Source organism: Pezoporus occidentalis, unplaced genomic scaffold, assembly GCF_034315485.1.
Source record: "Pezoporus occidentalis ecotype Australia unplaced genomic scaffold, CSIRO_AGI_Poc_V1 ctg293, whole genome shotgun sequence".
In the NCBI taxonomy this organism is placed as follows: domain Eukaryota; kingdom Metazoa; phylum Chordata; class Aves; order Psittaciformes; family Psittacidae; genus Pezoporus; species Pezoporus occidentalis.
In genome coordinates this window covers 235,482-258,003 of record NW_026914863.1, presented here as the reverse complement: position 1 = coordinate 258,003, position 22,522 = coordinate 235,482, and the positions used below count along the sequence as shown (strand labels likewise).

Genomic DNA, 22,522 nt, shown 5'->3' with positions numbered 1-22,522 from the left:
CCCCCAGCACAGCTTCACCGTAACCCCTTTCCCCCCGCAGATATTAACAGAGGAGAATCCCCCCGTGCTCAAGGCACCTCGCCCCCTGCCTCCGAACTTCCCAACGGTGTCACAAAGGAAGAAATTAAGAGTTTAATAAAGAAAAGGAGCCGGGCGAGAAGACCCACGGGGGGGAGCGCGGACACGCCAGCCGCGGCGAAACACCACCACCACCCCCCCTCCCCGCTTTCATCTCAGCGTTGATTTTTAGGAAGGCAAATGACTGCAGAAGAAAGGGGGCTGTGTAGCGGAGGGTGAATTTGGGGGTACGGGGGTGTCCCCCCCCCCTCCAGCCCCCCCTGGGCGCGGCGCCCCGCTCGGCCGGCAGGTGGCGCGCTCCGCCAAGGTGGGGGGCGAGAGCGGCGGCGGCGCGCACGGGGATTCGGGGCGCCGCGCACCGACTCGGGCCTAAACGACTCCGCGATCGTCATTATTTGTAACCATAGAGCATGAATTACCTCTTGAGGTCATCAGTGAGAATTTACGACTGGTCAACAAAAGCACGTGATTCCCAAACGCACCCCCCACCCTCCCCCCCCCCCCCCCATATTTGGCCGCATACATAGCAAAAACGAAGTACAGTGCATCGCTATAATTCATTAATACATCATAAATCGTCAAGCACAGGGTTATAACGACCACGAGCCACAAATCAAGCCCTCCAAAATAACCCAAATGAGCTCTTACTTTGTAAACTCGTTCTCAGGGCGCTACCCAAATGGCCCCGACTATCAGTTACTAAATTATGGGACCAGCAGTTCCATGAACGGTTCTTACAGAGATTCAAGCACCATGCATTCCAGCTCTTATGGCTACAACTACAATGGGATGGACCTTAGCATCAACCGCTCAGCCTCCTCCAGCCACTTTGGGGCTGTGGGGGAGAGCTCCCGCGGTTTCCCTTCTCCAGCTCAGGAGAGCAGGTTTAGACAGGCGTCTAGCTGCTCCTTATCTTCTCCCGACTCCCTTCCCTGCTCCAACAGCGAGAGCCATGGAGGCAAACCCGCCCCGTCCCCCTCCGACCAAGCTCCTTCTGCCAGCACCACCAACACAAATTTCACAGAACTAGACGAGACCAGCGCGTCCTCGGGAGCCGACGAGGGCACTCCAATAAGCAGCAGCATCCCCCGAGCACAGGCAGAGCCCATCGCGACCTCCACCGCAGCAACAGAAGGGCAGGCACCTCAGATATTCCCTTGGATGAGGAAACTTCACATTAGCCATGGTACAGCTACTTCTTTTTCCGTCGTTGTCGTTGTCGTTGTTTATTTTCTCACACCCCTCTCCTTTTCTCTCGTGTTTTAGTGTGTTTTTTAATTTCCTTTCCCCTTTTCCTCCTCCCCCCACCCCCACCCCCCCCCACTCCCTTTTTTCTCCCCTTCCTTTTATTCCGTGGAGGCGCTTTGATCAGAAACGCAGCTATTTATTGCTTTTGTATTTCTTGCTCTGATCGCTGCTTTAAAGCTGCCTCTGGCGCCTCTAAGGGGTGTGGGGGGGGCGATTTTGTTTTACTTTCGCTATTCTCTCCGCGAAATGGGCGCTTATTTTCAGCTCGTAGCTCTATGTGGATGGTGGGAGAAGGTAATTTAAAAATTGAGGGAAGGGGGTGTTCCTTGGGGGTGGGGGGAGAGGAAAGGAAAGAATTGACCATTAAAATGGCATTATATGCACAGATGGGTCTCTCAGTCCTTTCCTGCTCTTATTTTGCTGGGTGTATTCTTGACAATCTGCTCTTGACAAAACCAAAATTGCGAGGAGATACAGAGGAACAGAGAGACATCATCCATCCATACCCCCCCCCCAACTACACACACACACTTGGCCCGGTTTTCTCCTGGAGAAAAGAGCCTTAAACCTGAACCCCCTGCAAAGAGACCCAGAAACACCCGGGCAGGGGTGGGGGGGGGGGAAGGGAAGATGCAAAATCTCGCTTCTCCACTTAAATTATGAACACTGAGTTGGGAATGTCGGTTCTGGAGGGGCCGAGGGTGGGGGGTTTACACGTGTCTGGGGGTGTGCGAGAAAGGGGGGGGGGGTGTTATTTGGGGAATAAACAGCATTCCAAGCTGCCCGAAGAAGGCGAGTATTTTACCTCGGTTTTACAATATATACATCTATCTATATAGCCTTAAGGATAACAAAAATCTTAGCAGAAAGCAAAACCCCAACCCCGCTGTTGTCCGTGTTATTCAGACATGACTGGACCAGACGGGAAGAGGGCGAGGACAGCGTACACTCGCTACCAGACCCTGGAGTTGGAAAAGGAATTCCACTTCAATAGATATCTCACCCGCAGGAGGAGAATAGAGATCGCTCACGCTCTCTGCCTCTCCGAGCGCCAGATCAAAATCTGGTTCCAGAACAGGAGGATGAAATGGAAGAAGGATAATAAACTGAAAAGCATGAGCTTAGCCTCGGCGGGCAGCGCCTTTCAGCCATAAAGTCTAGAGGAGGAATATCGAGGGAAGAAGAGGAGGCGAGAAAGAAATCCGTAAATAAATAAATAAAGCGCAGATCTTAGTTTCCGAGTACTGTACAGTGAGGCACCTTCCTTTCGGCATGTTGTTGATATTCTAAACCAACGCGTATGGTACCGTTCTCCCAGACTGAGTCCATGTCGTGTTCTGTTTGTTATTAAATTTGGGGGTTTAAATCTTTTCCTTTTTTTTTATATATAATTAAATTTTATTTCCAGATGCTCCTCATGCTCTTGTTCTTCTAAATGTCTGTGTCCGTGCTCTCTTGATGCTTTCTGGAAAGCTAGCATGTTTTATGTGAGCCCTTTAAATGTTATAACTTATTTATAAATCGAGAACAGATACGGTTGTTTATTTGTTCGGTTTCTTTTCTTTATACCCCCCCCCCCCTTTCCTGAGTTTACTGCTTTTGGGTGAGTTCTTCTCTGCCTAAGCTAGAAAAGGGGGTTCCTGCACTACAGTGGCAGAAAAAAAAAATAAGCTAAAAAACCCAAACAAAAATGTAAAAAAAAAAAAAAAAGGCAAAAAAGAGAAAAAAAAAAAAAGGCAAAAGCTCTTGTATCTGTCTTAAAATTGTCCAGTCTGTGTTTTAGTTCAAACTTCAGGCCAGGGTTTCGAGTCCCAGCCTAATTCCAAGACGTACTCTTAGACGTGGGTAAACTTCACTATTATAAAAGAAAAAAAATATGTATAAAATCGGACCAACAATAGAGTGCTCTAATGTCTGTAAATACTAGAAATATTTCTGATGTGACTAATAGACGGTTTGTAGTGGGCAGAGTGAATGCAATGTTATGTGTAAAAATGGCATCTGTCATGTCTAGCTGCCTGTTAGTACTTTGCCAATAAGCTTTTTGTATTTGTTTGTAGCTTTACTTGAAGTCAAATAAACGTTTCTCCTACTCACAAAGGCTCCCAGTTGCACTTTATGCACAAGCTCTGAGATTCGCAGCCCATGCTGGAGCCGCGGAGATGCCTGGCGTGGGGCTGAGCCGCTGCGAGGAACTCTCAGCAGAGCCCCAGCCTCTCCTGGGCAGCTCTGGGGAGCTCAAACCCACCAAATATTCAAACCAAACGCCCTCCAGGCACCGGCCGGACACACACCGCAGCCCTTCACACCTCCCCAACGCCGTCTCCCCAAAACACCGCCGACCCCCCACCCCACGGCAGCAGCCAAACTGGTTTCCAGTACTTCAAGTTGCAATCCCGCGGTATAAACGCAGATTTACGTGCATTTCAGGAGTTAGATCTACATACACACGCGCACATTTGAAAAGCCAGAGGTATTTATGCCCGCATATGCGTACACATAAACCTGCGCTCTATAGAATCACAGATCGGTGTGTTTGGATAGATATATTTGAAATAGATATAAATAAACATGGATATATACAGCATACATTTCTGCGCTGAGCACGCCCAACTCTGCTATCTCTCGTCCTCGGTTTGTTGTGCTTAACTGCTTTTAACTCCTAGTCTCCGGCTTAACATGTAAATAACATCTCTGCAACTACTGACATTCACTACAACGAGTCATTTTGGCTGCAGATTATTTAACATCATCAAAGATGGCAAATGTTGCCATTTCGCTACCTAGGGAATCTCCCAAGGCACGAGATACTCCGGTTTAAAGTCGCTCGATTTGGCAAAACGCCACTGGCATCTCTACAATACAGCTTAGGCTTTTTGTTCGTAGCAAGTAAAGTTGGAGCTTAAAACTTACCAAACTTAATCTCCCACTGTTTAGGTACTTCTTAAGTGATTTTGAGAGGGATGTGAAGTGGACTGTCAGGTCCCAAACCATTTGCTCGCCTTCCCTTGATTTTTTTTCTTTCTTTTTTCTTTTTTTTTTTCACTAATAGCAAACTATACCAAAAGTGGGTATGACATTTAGATGTCAAATGGATAGGGTTTTATCTAGAAGTTAGATCGTAAAAATCGCCCAGACCTCAGACAGATACCCCTCACTGGCTCTCAAAAGTCACGTGAGGTCCATAAAGTTAGTTTTATGGTTTTGGGGAGTTGACAATGTACAATATATTTCACATTCTCTAGAATGTTAAGTGACACTTTAACTGCTTGGTTTGGCTTGTAAGGGGCAGCAATGGGTGAGCACTTTTCCAGATGAGATAAACGTTGCAATTGCAGGGAACATGTTTTGCGGGTCCAGTTTTCAGTCCAGGGAGCCAATAGACTGGAGTCCTGAAAGTAAGTCCTGAAATATTATCTGCTTAAACTGTTTTAAAGGGTTGATATGACTAAAGGCTGAGCGGGGAGGAAAGAGGGTCTCTCTCTCTTTCAGAGCTTTATTTCTCACTTTTAAGAAGGTCTTAATTCTTATCCTCCCGAGAGCTGGAACTGCATTACATTTCCATCACAGCTTCGAGGCCCGCAAGTAAACTTTGTGGCAGCGGGAGAAATAGAAAAGCTGTAGAGATTCATTATCATTGCACGGCAACTCCATCCTGTCTTTGCCGGGGGACATGTGTACTTCAGCCAAAGTTTGGGTTTATCCTTCGCCATTCTTGCGCGTTTATTGGAGGCGATTTCGGTGCTTTTCGAACTGCTCGCAAATAGCCGCAAACCTGAACCATGACTTTGCATTTCAATCAGCGATATTCTGTCTGTGCGTTTCAGGGTGTTAACACCTCTTGATTTTCATTATTTTCACCTTCCTGCCATAGAAATGCACTTTTTTGTTTCCTTTCGGCCTGTGTAGAGACCGGTATTTTTTGCCCCAGGGCTTTCCCTTCCTTTTTCCTCCTTTTTTTTCCCCCTTTTTTTCTCCCCTTTTTTCCTTCCCCCCTCCCCCCTCTTGGGTTTTCTTGGGTTTTTGCCCCCCCTAATAATACAAATGAGTGTCCTCATATTCCCGTAGTTCGTTTCTCTCACATGGAGCCACTGACTGACCGCTGTTATGTCTCCAGCCTGTCCTGAAGTGCTACAGAAAAATAATCAGAGAGGCTGCAGTTTGCAGACAGAGCGTCCAAACCCTTCTGAGCTCACCGATAAATCCCAGATTTCCTCCTCTCCCTCTCAGGGCCGACATCGCTCTGGGAAAGGCAGGCAGCAGCCTTTTGCTCTGGGAAAATAAACAAGTTGGAGGGAAGGGCAGGAGCGCGGAGCCTGCGCGGGTGAGGGGCGAGGGGCTGCGCTGGGGCTGGCCGGGCAGGTGGCCCCAGCCGTGGGCTCCGACTCCGCGGCAGCGCAGTAGAGCAAAAGCGAGCGAAATAGGGCTGACAGAGCCAAATAGAGAGGGGGGAGAACCCCATAAGCCAGCCCCAGAGAGGTTGCTTATTTTGCAAGCCTAGTCGCCACATTTGCAGGAGAGGTAGGGGACACTTTGTCCACACCTGAACCAACTCACACCAAGTCCTCCCCCATCCCGGCCCCCATCCCTCTTTCAAAAATAAAATCAAATTTTAAACAAAAAAGTTCAAAGCGGAGGTGCTGGAGAGGGGAAGGGGGGTGGTGGGGGTGGTGGTGTTTAGAATTTGGAGCACTCACAAGCTTTCCCCCCCCCCTCCTTTTTAGGGTAAGACAACATTTGGTGGACACATGTCCGTCTCTTTTACACAAAGCAGAATGTCCCCCTTTAGCACACTTTGGAGATTGCTTTTCCTTCCTTGGGCTGTTTTTCCTGTCCTGCTCCATGTGTCTCCTAATATCTTTGCTATCATCATTTGAACTTCTGGCTTCTCCCTGAGCAGTCAGGGGGTGGCCAGTGCAATCCTGGAGCCCTCTGCTCTGAGAACCTGTAAACAGATTCAAAAAGCTGGAAATTCAAGGAAGGGAAGCGGGGTGCAGGGAGCTTTTCCTATTCAGCAGTCTGGTTTTATGTTGAGCAGCCTCTCCCTAATCTCTGTGCAAGCTGGACGCCTGCTTTTTGAGTTAATAGTAAAGATATTTCATGGGATCCTAAAGGGCTCCTGTGGCATGACCTTGAAAGGTGAATTTAGCCCCTCAAGCTGCAGATGGTTTGTCTACCCAGGGTTAGAAGCGCTGGAAGGAGAAGGGATGTGGGGAGAGGCATGTGATCCTGCTGGGGTTAGCCCAAGCGATGGCCTTCTATTCCTTACCCTCCTGGTCCCTACTGGTGACTAGAAATCCTTTCTCCTAATTCAAATGATAAGTAGTGTTTTAGGCAAGAAAAGCATTACCTCTTCACCTCAATGTATGTTTGAAATGTAACTGTAAGTTCAATGCATGCAGGTACCCATAAACACTCTGATTCCAAAATATATTCATCCATCCATGTAGCCATACATCTACCCATTCATCCACCTCTTCCTCATCTATCACCTGCATCGCTGATCCCCACATCCCACTCCAAGGGTTTTATACAGTCCCAGGCAAAGTTTCCTCCCAAAACCACTCTGATCACAGGCAGCACAAGTGGTTTTCTTCTTACATACCACAGTTCCTAATCCTTTGGTGTACACAACATGTTATTCCAAGGGGAAAAAGCAAGCACACCAGGGCAGCCAGCCCAAGGGGAATTTGCAATGCAGTTTAGCCCCAGGACTTTGTGGTGAGGAAGAGATGCCTGTGAGGGTGACAACAGGGGTCAACCCTGTGCCACCCCGTTGATTTGAGCATCCCCGGTGCAGGGGTTGGCACCCGGCCTGTGCCACCACAAAGGAAGAGGGACTGGATTTTGTTGCTGTCATGATAATATCACCCTTCCCATCACTTTCAATACACCCTGTCCTCTCTGTCTGAGATCTGCTTTCTACCTGCAGCATGTAGCATGTTTTTAAGATAGGGTTTGTTTTTTTTTTTTTAATAAGCTGGATTTTGGAGGGTTTATTTGGGGGTTTTGTTTCTCTTACATGGCATTAACCTCCATCTTCCTGTGAGGCATAAACAGGGATCATTGTCTACCATTTTACAGCCTGGAAGGGGTCACAAGCTTAGCACAGGCTTCCCCCCTCCCTCCCTCCCCATTCTTTAAAGAAAGGGAAAAAAAAGGTCTCCCTGTTGCTGGTGAAAAGGAAGTATAAAGAGAGTAAACAGGAAAACGGAGCTCTGACCGTGCAGGTAGGCGGGGATTTTCCTTTGCATTTTTCATCGTTTCTCTCACTTTAATGGCATACATCAGACATGGGACAATTAGTTCTTCTGTAGCTGTAGAAGACAGAATAAATACAAAGTGCTTTAATAACGGCTCTAAGAATATAGAGAATCTCTAGCACATGATTACTGCTTACAAGGAAAATCTCCTTTTATTAACCCTTGGGTTTGCAGATCTTTCTGTCACGACTCTGAGTATACATGGGGGGAAGCCTCTGTGTGACTCCCCAAAACCGGGTCTGGTGAGGTAGATGTGGGCTGTTTGCCCCAGTTGAATGAAGGGTTCCAGAGCTCAGAGAAGCCTCCCCAGGATCTTACCTGTTTCACAGCACCCCTCACATCCAAAAATGAATGCATCCATATGACCTTACACCTATTTTTGCTCCCTGTCCTCTCTCTTTAGCTTTCCCCCTTCTCTGAAGGTTTCCTATTTCGTTTAGTAAACGTTATAGAAACCTCACTGCTGCTTTGAAGGGGAAAAAAAAACCAAACCCCACAGCAGTTATTTCTCACCCAAGAGCCAGGCTAGGCTCCACAGCCTGGAGGAGCCAAGCTGAGCATCTGTATTAATTCCAGCTCCCTTCAAGCTGCCTTTTGGAGTGTCTTCCAGGGAGGGCCAGGGACCCCCGTGCTCAGACTGCTGCTGAAGGGCGAAAAATAGATGAAATTTCACCCGTAAAATACCCATTTTGGTTCTTAGGATCGTTCAGCAATAAATAGGGGGGTGGGGAAATGCATTTGTGAGTGGTTTGGGGAGCGTTTTAATGCAAAAGGCAGCCCGAGGTTGCAACGCCGTTGTCAGGCCACTGTGAATGTCACGGTTTTATTGATGTATTTATTTTTTTTGGGCTCTTTTTCGTCAAGCTTTCGTGTGTTTTAGACTTTCTTTGCTCACCGGGTTCAGGGTAAGAGAAAAGAAAATTCCCTCCCACTTAGGTTTTAAAAACTTCACCCAAAGGAGCAAGCAGAGCAAACTAAAAAGAACCCCAAAACAAAGAAACCCCACCAAAAACAAACTTCGCCAAGGTAACCTAGTTACAGATGTGTATGATGCCTTATTTTATTCAACAAAAAGTGATTAAAATCTGTTAAAGGATTTAATTAAGAGAATTAAATGAAAAGGAAGGGGCACAAATGAGTTGGAAAAAAAAAAGCGAAGCTATTCTAAACGATTAAATCGCCATTTTAACAGTATAATGGGGTTTGCATACTGAAAAGAGAAATCAGAGCTCATATCTCATCAATAATTCATAGGCAAGAGGGATCATTCCGAGGTCAGCAGACTTGTACAGCCCCGGCTCCTCTCTTGGAGGAGAGGGTGAGCATCGTATCACAACACAGAGCGGGCCCCGGGGGCTGCCGGGGCACCTTTGCAAGGAAAACATAAGCTCCAGGGGGTTTTCTTTATTTCTTTCCTTCTTTCTTTATTTTTCTTCTTCCTCCTTTTTTTTTTTTCCCATTTCCTACCCCTTCTTTTTTTCTTTTTTCCTTTTTTTTTTTTTTCCTTTTAAAGTACCCATCCCACGGCGCGGGTGTGCTGGGCACTGGCCGTAACCGAGGGGGAGGGCTGGAGAAGGGCTGGATGTGGTTCGTATTGCTCCACTACAGACACACACCAGCAATGTGATGTTTAAGCCAAAGGGATCTCCTTGTTCTGTTTGTTGCTGGCCCCAGAAATGAAGGCTGGGAGGCGGCGGGTCCCTCCTGCCTTGGCAGAGAGGCAGCGACTAGAAATCGCCCTGCTCAGGCTGTAATTCTTGTGGTTCAGTCTATTTAGAGGAAGACTCAGCTTATTCACCTATTTCTTTGCCATGGTCCTGTAAATGACTCCAGCCCACACTCCTGTGTGCCCAGTCCCCCCCAACCTTTCGAAGGAAACCACCCCCCTTCCGTCCAGCTCCGCTCCCCGAACCCTTTTCCCTCCCCCACAGCTGAATTTCAGGCTGAGGATTTGCTCTTTCTTTCCCCCAGCCCCTTCCTCTTTTTTTTTATTACACGTCCGACCTGAAGGGAGCGAGCTGATGGGATTATTTAAAATCCTCTTACTAAAGGTCTCTCCTCAATTAGGGAACCCGAAAAAGACTTTTATGGGCTTTGGCTCCTCCTCCGGGGTTTCTTTCCAGTCCTAGAATGGATTTAAGAATGAAATTTTCTTTCAGAGCGTGGCTATTTCTGTGTCTGAGCTGATTTTTCCCATTCTTTCCTCTCCTAATGTTAAATAAATGATATTTGGAAGGAGGTTGATAACTTAACTCGGGAGGTGTCCACCCGGCATAGTTTTTCCGTGTTCTGTTACCCTAAATAGCTTTAAAAAGAAACTATTTTGACAGCGAGCGTTGAAAGAATAAGACTAGTACGAGGTTTTTCCCCCGCTTTGATTTATCTCTTTTTAACATGTGTATGTATGTCTGTCTATATACACACACACATATATACCCTTCAAGTCAAAACAAATTACAGCGCCGGGATTTGGGGGAAAGGACGTTTGTTTGGTGCAAATCTGGGCTGTTTATGTAGGGAGACTGCAACGCCGCGGTGTACAGGGGGGTGGTCGTTCTGGGATGGAGCAGGGGAACGGGCGCCCCGGGTAGGGGGATTTGCTGCGGCTGCCTCGGCTGTAACGTCCCCGAGCAGCCAGCAGAGCCCGCTTCAGACCAAGTTCACTGCCAGCGGGGCCGGGCCGGGCCGGGCCGGGCTGGGGCGAGAGCGGGACCGGCCGCCCGCAGCCCTCCAGTCCCTGCCCGAACCCTCCGGGGCTCCCTAAGTAACACGGGAACCCTCTTTATCTGCCGAAAAAGGAGGAAAAATCACCCCCAAAATTAGATCAGGGCAGATAACCGCCGTCAAAACCTCGCCGAGGAAATCCTAAATAAAAGAGAAACAATATATTATATTATTTCTTGAGGGTTTCCCCCTCTTTGCTCTTTTAAATGTAAAAATGTGGGGGGAGCAAAAAGGGTAAAATAAAATCAGTGGTCTAAAGCAGCAATGGGTGATGTGGACAGAACCATCTAATGTTTGCAGAGCTCAGATTTTTTTTTTGTTCTTCCTTGGGTAGGGGAAAAAAAAATCACAAAGAAATGTCCTTTTTTTTTTCCCCTTTTCTTTTGTAAGTAAAATAAATAAAATAGGAAAATCAGCAGCGCGCTGGTTTCTAGAGGCGTAGCCGGGAACTCTGGTCTTGGGGGGCTTGTTAGTACAGCATTATAGCTCGAGGGGTCAAAAAGTTGAGGGTCAAAAGTTTACGCTGTGCGTGACTCGGTCTTGTGTATAACCCTGATAGACTGATGTCAGTGGGAAAAAAAAGAGGGAGAGAGAAAGAAAGAGGGAAGGGGGGGCCGAGGTGGGAGGAAGAGTCTCTGCTGCTGGGCAGAGATGAGAGAGGATGATAGCGAGGTGGGAGCGACCTTCAGCCGCGAAGGCAGAAAGGGGGGATAGGAGGCTGCGGGATTTTGGGGTGGGATGTTGGTGGAAAGGAAGTGGGGTTTGGGTCTCCCGCGAGGAAACGCCGAGCGAGTCCTCAGTGTTTTTTTTTTTTTCCCTAAGATGAGCCCTGAAACGCTTTTTGGAGTCGAATGAACAGAATATAAGGGGAAATGCATTTATTCAACCCAATTACGAGGAGGTCCCTTTAGGATATTGAAGCGAGCAGTTAAAAAATAATTTTCATTCCAGCGTCAATTTTATTTGGGGGGAAAAAAGAAAAAAGAAAAAAAAAAAAGAATGAAATTCAAAAGCCCGACACGTTTGGTGAAAATGTGGTTCCAAAATCTTTACTTGGAACCACTTCCAGAATCCTTGAAGAGGTGCCTGGCCCTCATAGAGCCGAGCATCTTTAATACAGACTCGGTAGGAATGCAAATAATCATCCACAAAGAGAAAAGAATGACACGAAATAACGCCCATGATTTACTGTTTGCATTTCTACCTTAATCGTAGAGAATCTGAAATTATGATATAGAGGCAAAAGCGATGGATTGATGGCTTAAAAAAACCCAATATATGTATTTAAAGGCGGTTTTAAGTGCTCCTTTCGTCGCTCGCTCCGGTGAAGGCAGCTAATTTTGTTTTGCAGCACGTTTTCCGCCGGAATTTGAACGAAATGGTTTCTATTCCTTGCTTGAAATGTGACTCCACTCTGGTCATTGCAACAGTTTAATGAACTGATATAATAAATATTTCCCTTGGCATTTCAAAGTTATTTCTACACTGCCAGACTTTGAACCCTCCAAACTCTAAATATTATTTGCACTGGGACTGGGAAAGATCTTTTCAATAGCTGCTTAAGCAAACAGTCGTAGCGAGGCAAACTCTTCCCTTTTTGCCCTGCAAATTTGCTTTTTTTTTCCCCTCTCGGCTTTTAAATATTTTCAGTGCCTAAATACTTATAACAAGGGTCATTTTTCTTGGAAGAGAAAGAGAGAATATTAGAGCCCTGGGAAAGGCATTCTGGAAAATCCATTTGCTTTCCCGATGCGGATATATTCATGGAGTAGGTGAAATTCAAGCGAACGTAAAGCGTTTTGTTTCGCGTGATAAGACTCGGCTTTAATTAATTGCCATGAATTTGCTTGGTATTTATAAAATATCACTATATGAGGGCTCCGGTTTAGTTGTAACTTGGGTGATCCATCTCTTCGCCCTTGTAATTACTGCACTTATCTCTCTAGAACAGTCATTTCTACTCCAGGTTTATAGAACAGGTAATGGATAATAAAAGCCATTTGTTTTCGGGATATTAAAACAAGCAGGTATAATTTCACGGCAATAAAGGAAAAAAAAGCCCAACCCAAACCACCTCCCAACTTTCCTTCTAATATTCACTCGTACATCAGAACGTTTAACTTTCCATTTAGGGACGCGCGTTCGTTTGAAGTGGGTTCATTTGGAGAGATGTGAGGAGGGACGGAGATAGGGGAGGGGAGAGGGGGGAAATTAAAGGTACCATTTCCAAGGATATTTCTAATTTATCTCTCTTGCTCGGGACGGACTCGGTTTAACCCGGGAGTCTCCGAGTGCAAACCGGGAGCTGCAAACACAATTCAGGGCGCTTTTCCTTCTCTCCATATATATTTATAGTTGTTATTATTATTTTCTCTCCCGGACAATCAATAGAATGCGCTTTTTAATCCCGATTTACTCTCCAATGACCTCTTTATCGCGGTCTTCGAGCTGGCGGTGTTAACAGGGAGATAAAGGGTGAATCCCCGTAGGGATGCGCTGCTCCCCCCTCGCTGCTTCGCTGGTTTTAAGGGGAAAAATATGATTTTAAAATATTCTTATCCGAAATGAAAAGGACACCCAAGGCTGGGAAACTACCCAGGGCTTAAATCTGCTTTTCCCTGTGGCAAAGCAGGTGTGGGCCGATTCCTACCCGACCCCGCAGCCTCCTTCCCTGCTGTTGTACATCTCGGATGGTCGTTATTAAATGTTTTGCCTTAAAGAAGCGCCTTAGCCTTCCGCGTGCTGGGGGTACACACACACACACACGCGCGCAAACCCGGTTTCATACAAGAAAGTTTGCGCTTGGAAAAGGGTGGAAAAGGGCAAAACTAAAAGAAAAGATCCCCTTCTTCATTGCTGCTAAAGCCGAGAGCGAGATTTCGGGGGGGGGGGGATATGACAGGGAAAAGGGGGGGGGCCTACAAATGAAAGCGCGGAGCGGTGCGGAGGGCGCGCGGCGCGGGGTGAACCGCGGGTCAGCGCGGCTCTCGGCGGCCGCCGCGCTGCGGACACGCCTCGCTGTTTAACAAAGACTGACAAACTATGAGATTAATACCAAAACTTGCGGGTTTCCCACCCCAAAATGCTCAGAGGGCCTCCCGGCGCTGCCGGGAGCAGCTCCGCTCGCCTTGAAGGACAATAGTGGTTTATACTGGGGGGAGAGCGGGGGAGGGGGCACCCACTAAAAAAAGGCAGAAGAAGAAGGAGAGAGAGAGAAATTAGGGTTCTTATCGAGAATTAATCTCATTGTAAAAGCAACACTGGGGAGAGAGGGCGGAAAAGCCGGGCTAGGGTGGGGAGGGGAAACGGGGCGGGGGGGATGGGGGTGTTTAGGGGGTTCTATAGGATTCCGCCTGCAAAAGCTTCCCAAGTTTTGGGGGAGCCCCCTCGGGGATTACTCCGAGGAAAAGACCCACGTTTTGCTAAGGTAGGTACCGCTGTCTGTGTTACACCTGGGAGGTGGGCCGGGCTGCGGATGGGGGGGGCACTAAGCAGGGGGTACCCCCCCACCGAGGGCTGCCTCTTTTGGGGGGACCACATATGCGCTCAGCATGAAGAATGGGATAACGATCCCCCTCTCTGCGCTGGCAGGTGCCTTTGGGAGGGTTTTGGAGAGGATTGAGGGCTCCCATGGCCACCCCTTGGCGGTGGACACAGGTCGGGGGATCCGGGGGACACCCCTTTCCTTCCTGCCTGAGGTTACTTTGAGGTGGGAAAGAGCCCGGGTGGAATTTGCCGTGGGAAACGCGCGACGTGGGGTGGTTTCATAGAGAAAGCTGTGAGGAAGGGGGCTGGGAGGGGGGCAGCGAGGGGCTGCCTTTAATTTGGGATCGGAGGCAGCGAGGGGGAGAGTTCTTGGAGGTGTTTGGGGGGAAGGTGGCTGGTAAACGCTAGGGGTGCTGGTTTGCTGGCACCGACCCCTGCGTGCCACCGGGAAGGAGCATTAAACCTTTCTCTTTCCTATTTTTTTCCCCTAAGAATGTGGGAGGGGGGTAAAAATCAGGAATAGGCCTTAGTTATGGCTATTGAAACTCCTGTCCTCGGTTAGGAGCTGGCTGCGAGGAAATCCGATAAAATAAATCAGAGAGAGGATTGGAAAGGAGGAATAACATTTCAGTTAATAATAATTAAAAAAAAAAAAAGAAACTGATGGGATTGGTTCTGTGGAATTATTTCATGGCATCCAGCTACACGTTGTACAGCGGATTTTATTTGTCTCCTTACTTTGATGGCAGGCTTTAAAGGGGAAGGTGAATTCTAGTGTGGCTGCTGCTGCCCAGTGTAGGTCTGTTGGAGGGGGTGAAATTTGCTCCATGCAAAAAGCGGCTTTGCTTCACTCTGCGACTTTGGTTGGGAATCTGGGGGCTTGTTCAGGCGTGTAAAATGGTCTGGGGGTTGTCCCAGGTGCGTTTGGGCTTATTGCTTAAAATATGCCGTCCTTTTTCGGTTTCCCTGCGAATTATACGTTTTATCAGGAAAAACGACTATTCGCCTTAAAGTACCCGAAAAATCTCCGGGCATCGTGTGCCCGGGAAAGCCCCGGGACATTCGTGCTTGGCCAAGGCTCTTTTTGCTGGGAAAAATGAAGGAATTTGTGAAATATATTGAGGTTGTTTTGCAGGAATTTTGATGGAGGGGAATTTGTGAAATATATTGAGGATGTTTTGCAGGAATTTTAATGGAGGGGAAACGCAGCTTTTCTCTCAGAACCTCTTTACTGTGGCATTTAAATGCAATTAATTCGGGAGATACTTGACCAAAAAGGTTCTGCCTTTTGAAATACAAATAAAAAAAAGAATTGGGGGGAAAAAAGGGGTGGGGGATGTTGTACTTTTAATCTCTTGGGCAACTGTAATTTTAAACGAAATCTCAACATGATGCTACCCTCATTAGTTCCGAATGAAGGTTCATTACCTAGACAGGATGAATATTTTATTGCTTTATATCCCTTTTTCGGAAATGAAACGCCTTTGATCTTTTTCTCGGGTTGTAAAAAGAATTGCCTGTCATAAAAAAAAAGCGCCTGTCGTCCCATCTGCCTTTACATTCTGTATTTCTTTTCATCTGTTTCTCGCTTATATCTATATATATAATTTATCCTTACACGCACGTATAAACCCAAACCTTAGTTGACCTCCAAGAACGAAAAATGGATTAAATCTCTGCGCTGCGCATCAGAAACTCATCCCGCGGGTTTCAGGGTGGAGGGGACCGGGCAGTGGCGTTTTGCTTTTAAACGGCGATTATTTGGATTCGAAGCTCTTTACGCACCTCTCTCTATATATATTCAGGAGCGGTTTTTTTTTAGCAGAGCGGTAAATTAATGTGCAAGGGATTGAGGAGAGGGTAGGAAAGTTCCAGGTTTTCTCTCCTAGTATTGGCTATTCGGATGCTGTGCTGGTGCTTCAATTAATCGTCTTTCCTCTGAAGAGTGAAATCTTTGAACCGTCTTTACCTATAGATTAATTCCTGATCTCTCGAGTCCCAAAACTCTGCCCTCCCTCCCCAGAAGATAATTATGGCGGTAGGCGAAGATCTCTGACCAAGGAGGATGCATCTGTCTTCTATATGTACCCTGTAGATCCGAATTTGTGTAAAGGAAGTTGGGTCACAAATTCGTATCTAGGGGAATATGTAGTTGACACAAACACTACAGGTCACACACCCAGAAGGCACTAAAAACAAACACCCCCCCCCAAAAAAAAAAGAGCCACCCACACCCCACAACCTTAAATAAAAGGGTGAAAACAAGATCTTTACCAGAAAAACGTTTTCTGGCAGAAAAGAAATACTTTGGATTTGACCTTAGCTCAACTTCAGCGCTCCTGCGATAAACTTTATCATCACTTCGAGATAAAATCTGTGCTTGAGGGGAGGTGGGGGGAAGAAGGGGGAGGAAGGGGGGTTATTGCTGCCATCTAAGAACTAGGAGCCCACTGTTGCTTTAGGTTGTGTAATCTCAGCACTGGCACCAACAAAACTAACATATTTATATATATATATATACATATACACACACACACATATTACTGCTTGCGAGGAGCTTATTGCGCGTTTCGGGTTTAAACCCGGCTTTGTGGGGATGGTGGCTTTTGAAAGGCTGCTGGTTTGCTCTGGCTTTTAAAGCGTCTTTATTACCAGAAGGGCGAGCGGAAGATGCATTAGGACTTGGGCTAATTCGCTTTTGTAATTGTTCATCAAGTCCCTGATTCCCTGCTCGGAGGATGGGCTCCCTTTACCACCGGTGCGTGGGAAAACGGTCAATCTCAGAAATGTGATTTAGGACACCGGGCACCCCGAATTAGCTGATGAATTTCTTATCGATCCCCAACGAGCCCTATTCATCTCTGCCAGGCTCGACCCTTCCCGCATCACCTTGGCGGGGGATGCTCTGCAGCCCCCGCCCGCGGGGACCTCTGCAGAGCGTGTACGGGGGCAGCAGCGGCGAGCCCCGAGCCCCGCAAAAATCATTTTTTACTTCTATTTTAATGAAATCTGGTTTTGCGGGGGGGGGGGGATGGATGCATTTCTTTTTTCCCACCCCTCCTCCTTCTCCCACACCCCCCCCCCGCCCCGAGCCAAGGACACACCCCCGGAGGGGTGGGGGCCGGTCCTCGCCCGCGAGGCGCTGCGGGGCTCGGGGCCGGCAGGGCCGGGGTCGGGGCTGGGGAGGGGGGAGCGGGAGCCCCCGGTCGCCTCCCGGGGGTGCTCAGGGCCCCGGGAGAGCCCGGGCTGGGCAGGTTTCCTTATCCGGGGACCGCGGGGCCCCTCGCCATTGGCCCGCGCTGTCACATGGACTCAACTTTGTTCACTTGACAGTAAGTAGGAGGGTTCCGCGAAACAGGAAAACGAGTAAAGGGGGGGACGGGGATAAATTTTAGGAGAGATAGATAGATATATATATATTTTTTTTTTCCGTGTGTGCAATTCTAAGAAATTAATGGCCATGAGCTCGTTTTTGATCAACTCCAACTATGTGGACCCCAAGTTCCCACCCTGTGAAGAGTATTCCCACAGCGATTACCTTCCCAGTCACTCGCCGGAATATTACGGCAGCCAGAGGCGAGAGGGCACTTTCCACCATGACGCGATGTACCCGCCGCGGTCAGCCTGCGAGGAGCAGCTCTACTCCTCCTGTCCCAGCGCCGGCCGCCCAGCAGCGCTGCCGTCCCCCCGGGGTCACGGCCGTCCTCCACCCGGCTTGCGGGGCCACCTCCCCGCGGCGGGCCCCCCCCGCCAGCCGGGCACCCCCAGCCCGCCGCCCTCCTGCAGCCAGGACCCCCGGAACCCGCCCGCCCCCCCCTGCAAGGAGCCGGTGGTCTACCCCTGGATGAAGAAAGTCCATGTAAGCACGGGTAAGTGAGCCGAAGCGCTTCGCTTTATACCGAGTAGCACCTCAAAGTCTTGTAGAAATCCTATTGCACCAGTTGTAAAATAACCATTCGCGGAGATTTACGATCGCCTGTTTGCAGAGCGGTATAATTACATCCTCCATAAATTTTTATTGCTCTGCTTGGCCATGTGCCTTTGAAGTCTCTGTTACCATCCTCCTCCAATTTCTTGCAGGCTACTTTTTTTTTTATGGCTGTTGAATCTTCATAAGTTAAGTTTTATGTTTTCGTAATTTGTATTTAAGTGGCGGGTTGAGTAAACTTTTACTATCCCTCCCCCCTTTTTTTTTCTTTTTCTTTTTTTTTTTTTTTTGGTGTGTGATATTTAATAACAAGGAGTGCCTGCGTTTCCCTGCTTGCATGTGTGCAGGGGGAACTTTAAAGATTTGGGGATAATACAGTGATGCTCAAGTAGAGGTGTGTGTATATATATACGTGTGTGTGTATACACGCACGTAGAGGGCATGGAAAATGTGTCTAGGGGACCTTATAAAAACGTTTAGACAGGAATACACGTCAAGCAGCGAGGATGGAGGTGGAGATTTGCAGATAGGTTCTGGGTGTATTTTTAGCAGGTTTGTGGTGTGTTTTTTTGAGTGTATCCCCCCACCAAAAGAATGTGCGATGCTTTTTTGGGGGGAAAGGACCCGTTAAAGGAACATCTCGGTAATTCTTCTGCTCTTTGTTTTGTTTTTTTCTTCCTTTTTTTTTTTCTTCTTCTCCTTTTTCTTTTTCCTCCTTTGTTTGTTCAGTAAACCCCAATTACTCAGGAGGGGAACCGAAACGCTCCCGTACAGCCTACACCAGGCAGCAAGTCCTGGAGCTGGAGAAGGAATTTCACTATAACCGTTATCTCACCCGGAGGCGCAGGGTCGAGATCGCCCATTCCCTCTGCCTCTCCGAGCGCCAGATCAAAATCTGGTTCCAGAACAGGAGGATGAAATGGAAAAAAGATCACAAGTTACCAAATACCAAGATCAGGTCTAATTCTTCCAGCTCCTCTGCCAACCTGCAGATCCCACAAGGAGGATCTCAAAACCGATCCCATGGACCAGCTGCCAGCCTATAACTATTCCTTGGATGCATGCATGGATGGATGGATGGATAGATGGATGGATGGATGGATGGAGTGTGCGTGTTTGTGAGTTTGTGTGTGTGTAGGGAACACATGGTACTTTGTTTTTAATGCTCCGAGAAGCGAGGGAAGGAGGGGTACTCTTTATTTATAGGGGAAACAGGGAGACCCAGCTGCAACAAAGCAGAGCTGGGCTGCTGTGCCTCTTCCATTAAGAGGAGGCTGTAGATAGTAGTTTTCAGATTTGGCTAAGATGGATCCTTGTTTCATCTTTAATCACGCCAAGCTCTGCCCCATTTGTCATGTTTACTCTCCCGTACAAAGGATGGACCTTATGTCTGCTATTACCTCGACAACCAGCGCTCACTTTAATAAATGAGGCTCAGTTTCTTCAAGGCGAACTGGATTTTCTCCCCCCTCCACCTACCCCCCCCCCTTTTTTTTTCCCCTCTTCTTTTTCCCTTCTCGCCTGCCAGCCACGAACGGGAAGTTTCTATCCCGCCATCCCAAAGACGCGGCGATTCTAACACGGCCCTGCCATGGAGGGGGGGAAACGCAACAAACACAACCCAAATCCACGGGGGTGCGAGGGGGGGGGGAGCTCCAGGACACTGCACTCGTCCTGAGTGGAAGTGGGGGAATACCCTGGGGAGGGGGGGAGGAAGGGAAAACTAGGTCAAATGGGTGGTGGACAAAGAAAGCAGGAGGATCATCATGACCACCACCCCCCCGCTATTTTATTTCCAGTACGTTAATAGTGACTTTGGGAAGGGGAGGTGGGGTAGTTTAGGAACAGGGTGATGAACTGTGGCACCTGGATTCACCCCCACAGGCCAGGATGAGGAGGGGGGAACCCCCCTCTCCTGCTGTGGAGCCCAGTTTTGTACTGAAAATGTGAATTCGGGATGGAGGGGTGAAGGTTTGTCCCTCCGGGGTGAGCCAGAGCCTTGGCAAGGCCCCCCCCACCCCGATACCCTTCCTCCCCTCCCTTTGTCCTTGCTGTCTAGGATTACCTGTAATGAGCAGAGAAAAGAAACAACAGCAGCCACAAAAAGCGCAATTGGAAATAAATCTGTTCATTGTGAACCTGCCCCTGCGTGGTTTTTATTGTGGGGAGGGGGGTGCTGACTTTTTATTCTGGTGAGGATCCAAAAAATACCTGTTTTCAAGGAAGGAATTAAAGAGCACGTTTCTTTTTTACAGGCATTTCTGGTGCCACTGGCACAGCCTCGAGTCCCTAATGAAAACAAAAGATGTTTGACTAGGGTATATCAGCTTTAAGTACTGCTAAGCCGTACATATTATGATTTATTTGTTCTAAGCATATATTAATATGCTCTTCCCAAACTGGGCTCAGCCAAAACAGAGGGAGTCATTAGCGCTTTGCTTTGCTGTGAGGAATGGATGGAGCGATGGATTTCTCTAGAGAGACTTCTCGGGTTTAAAAAAAGACCCCACATCTCCTTCTCCGAGGTAGTTAATGCATTAATGAGTCTAATTTTTGCACAGATGTTTCTCGGTGTTTGCAGGTTTTCTGTGTGTTTTGATATTACAAAGGAGCTGGCTCCTGCGATAGCTCAGAGCCTGACAAGCAAATAGATAATCAAGAAGACAAATGGCTCCTTTTGTGAGCCGCAGCTCTTGTATTAATTTTCATTTTCTTCCTCATAGAAAGTATCGAAAATACGGTTCAGGACGAAATAACATTCCAGTCCTAGGTTCCAAATATATAAAAACTGGACTATTGTGCTCAGGGGGGTCTGTCAGGGGTGGAATCCTCGGCACCAGCTGAAGAAAAGGGTCATTTTCTTATACTCTCCTCTCAAGGCAAAAAATGACTTTTGCTTATTTGTTCAATGCTCGTGGAATTCTCCCGGACCCCCCATCAGGACCGAAATATTCCCCCTGCATTTCTTCCCAAACAAAGGCAAGGCTTGAAATATTTCCAAGCCAGGGTGTGTGGATGGGTTATTCCTTGAGTTGTACTCAGTCACCGCACGGCCACCGCGCAAATAAAGTGTGTGTCGTCCCGTCCGTCCCCCCCCCCAGTGTCCCTGCCCCCAGCTCGAACAAAGGCCGCTCGATTTTTCTTTCTATTGACATTTTCATACTTTAAAATAATATTAATGTAGTCACATGGCACAGCTGTGATGTAGGAGAAATGGATTTATGGCTGTATTTTTGGTTTACTATGGCGGGTTTAGCAGCAGCAACTACAAACCTTTCAAGTTTCTTTCTATTTCAGCCCTTCTTTTTTTCTCAGGGAGGGTGGCAAGGGCTGTATTTTATTGCAATGCCTGAGGCTGGGGTGTTGTGGGGGTGTTGTTGCATTTTATTTTCCTGTTTCTCTCTTTGATGTGCGGGGGTTGTAAAGAGGGTGTTATTTTCGAGATAGTGCTTCTAAGAATGGCAAAAAATCGTTCTATTTTTAAAAAGAAAAAGGCATATGCTTCCAGGAATGTGGGGTCTATAGAAGCAAATCAAAGCTGGAAAGTATGAATAGAATAGAAGGGGGAGAAAAGAAGATTTCTATAGGACCTAAAAGTTCACAGCCATTAGAAGCAGACAGAAGCTAAGAAAAATGCGAGAATTATACAGAAAATCATTAATCACTTCTTTTCTTTAAATACTTATCCTTTTCCCATTGTTATTCAACAGCAAATCTCCGCAGACCGTCTGTTGGGAAAAAAGCACCCGGAGTTCTACAAGAATCTTCAGGGGAAATAATCTTATTAATAATAAAATCTGGATCGTAAAGGTGAAAGCTTTATTTTTGGGGGAGAAAAACAAAAGCAAAACATCCCCCTCTCAAAGGGATCCCCTTCCCCCAGACCTCTCACTTTGGAAGAAACCACCCAAACCATGAGGGCCGTCTCTGGGGCGTTGGAAAAAGGATGTGGGAGCGAACCAGGTAACAGAGCTGCTCTCTTGGCATGCGTTTCGGGTCTGTTTGTTGCCTCTTCCAGCAGAAAGCTGGGGAAGCACGAGGAAAAAAGGGGGAAAAAAGGAGCTCAGAAAGGAAAAAGGGCAGAAAGAAAAACAACACGTGAATGCTTGTGCGGGCTTTCCCTTCTGCTTTCTCGTTTTGTTTTGGCCGGTGTAAGCGAGGCAAGCGGCAGAGAGAGTTTCCAGGCGGGTTATTCGTGGTGAGGGATGTGTGTGGATTTCTCTTCGATGTGGGGCTGTTGCGTGTGCGGGATCGGCCCCGTGGAGCTTCGCTGCGGGGTCACTGGCGAGGGTCCATGGGGGACTACTGGAGAGGGGAGAACCCTCTTTCGTTCCTGTTTTTTCATCCCTTTTCCATCGTTTTCCCTTTTCCAAATATTTCTTTCCCTGAACAACATCTCCCGCCTGTCACGGACCGTTGTGGGGAGGGTTTAAGGGGTTTTGGGGTGCGGGGATCCCCTGGTGCGGGTGTCCCCGGGGGTCTGGGTGCTCCAGAGTGTGGGGGTTCCTGGGGATGTCTTTGTCCCGGTAGTGCCGGTGTCCCCTGGATGCTGGTTCCTGCCTCTTCCCGGTAGCGGTGTGGGAATACCGTAGTGAAGGAAAGGGCTGAAAATTGGGGAGACAAAGTCCAGCTCTGGCAAGCCCCGATCGGGGGAAGAGAGTTCAAGCAGAGGACACGTTTTCTAGGCGATTAGCTGTGTATTATAGCCAGGGAGTGACCTCGCAAACCCCTTGACCTCCCCGAGGCTGGACATTGTGCTCAGCCCGCAGCGCAGCAAAACTTTGCGTGTGCGAGG

General features: G+C 47.9%; 3 protein-coding genes and 1 long non-coding RNA gene across 7 annotated transcripts in view; 2 read left to right on the top strand and 2 right to left on the bottom strand.

Annotated features, from left to right (window-relative positions):
• Positions 1-17,477, bottom strand: part of LOC134167653 (uncharacterized) — a 31,798-nt gene extending 14,321 nt beyond the window's left edge. Inside the window, exons 1-2 of the long non-coding RNA XR_009966242.1 lie at positions 17,338-17,477; positions 7,550-7,643 (exon numbers count right to left, since the gene is read on the bottom strand). This is a non-coding gene — a long non-coding RNA (uncharacterized LOC134167653). The remainder of the gene's footprint in view (positions 1-7,549; positions 7,644-17,337) is intronic.
• Positions 1-19,174, top strand: part of HOXB4 (homeobox B4) — a 30,791-nt gene extending 11,617 nt beyond the window's left edge. The window contains exons 1-3 of one of the 4 annotated variants that reach the window (XM_062626520.1): positions 4,586-4,724; positions 17,248-17,668; positions 18,457-19,174. In XM_062626520.1, the coding sequence (XP_062482504.1) occupies positions 17,254-17,668; positions 18,457-18,773 (732 nt within the window). In that variant the 5' untranslated portion in view covers positions 4,586-4,724; positions 17,248-17,253 and the 3' untranslated portion in view covers positions 18,774-19,174. Of the gene's footprint in view, positions 1-4,585; positions 4,725-13,618; positions 13,741-16,841; positions 17,132-17,247; positions 17,669-18,456 lie in introns of those variants that run through there. The other 3 variants (XM_062626519.1, XM_062626517.1, XM_062626518.1) reach the window with 3 other exon arrangements.
• The window catches only part of ATP5MC1 (ATP synthase membrane subunit c locus 1), a 253,514-nt gene that overhangs the window by 114,109 nt on the left and 116,883 nt on the right, over positions 1-22,522 (bottom strand). The window lies entirely within an intron of this gene.
• Positions 332-21,536, top strand: HOXB5 (homeobox B5). Its single transcript, XM_062626521.1, has 3 exons — positions 332-1,264; positions 2,233-4,724; positions 21,438-21,536. Exons 1-2 carry the CDS (start codon positions 715-717, stop codon positions 2,478-2,480), a joined length of 798 nt encoding a protein of 265 aa, XP_062482505.1. The 5' UTR covers positions 332-714; the 3' UTR covers positions 2,481-4,724; positions 21,438-21,536.

Coding starts and splice junctions, on each gene's coding strand:
- HOXB5 (XM_062626521.1), top strand. CDS start 715: ATGAGCTCTTACTTTGTAAACTCGTTCTCAGGGCGCTACCCAAATGGC. Junction 1,265..2,232: donor GAAACTTCACATTAGCCATG/GTACAGCTACTT, acceptor CGTGTTATTCAG/ACATGACTGGACCAGACGGG.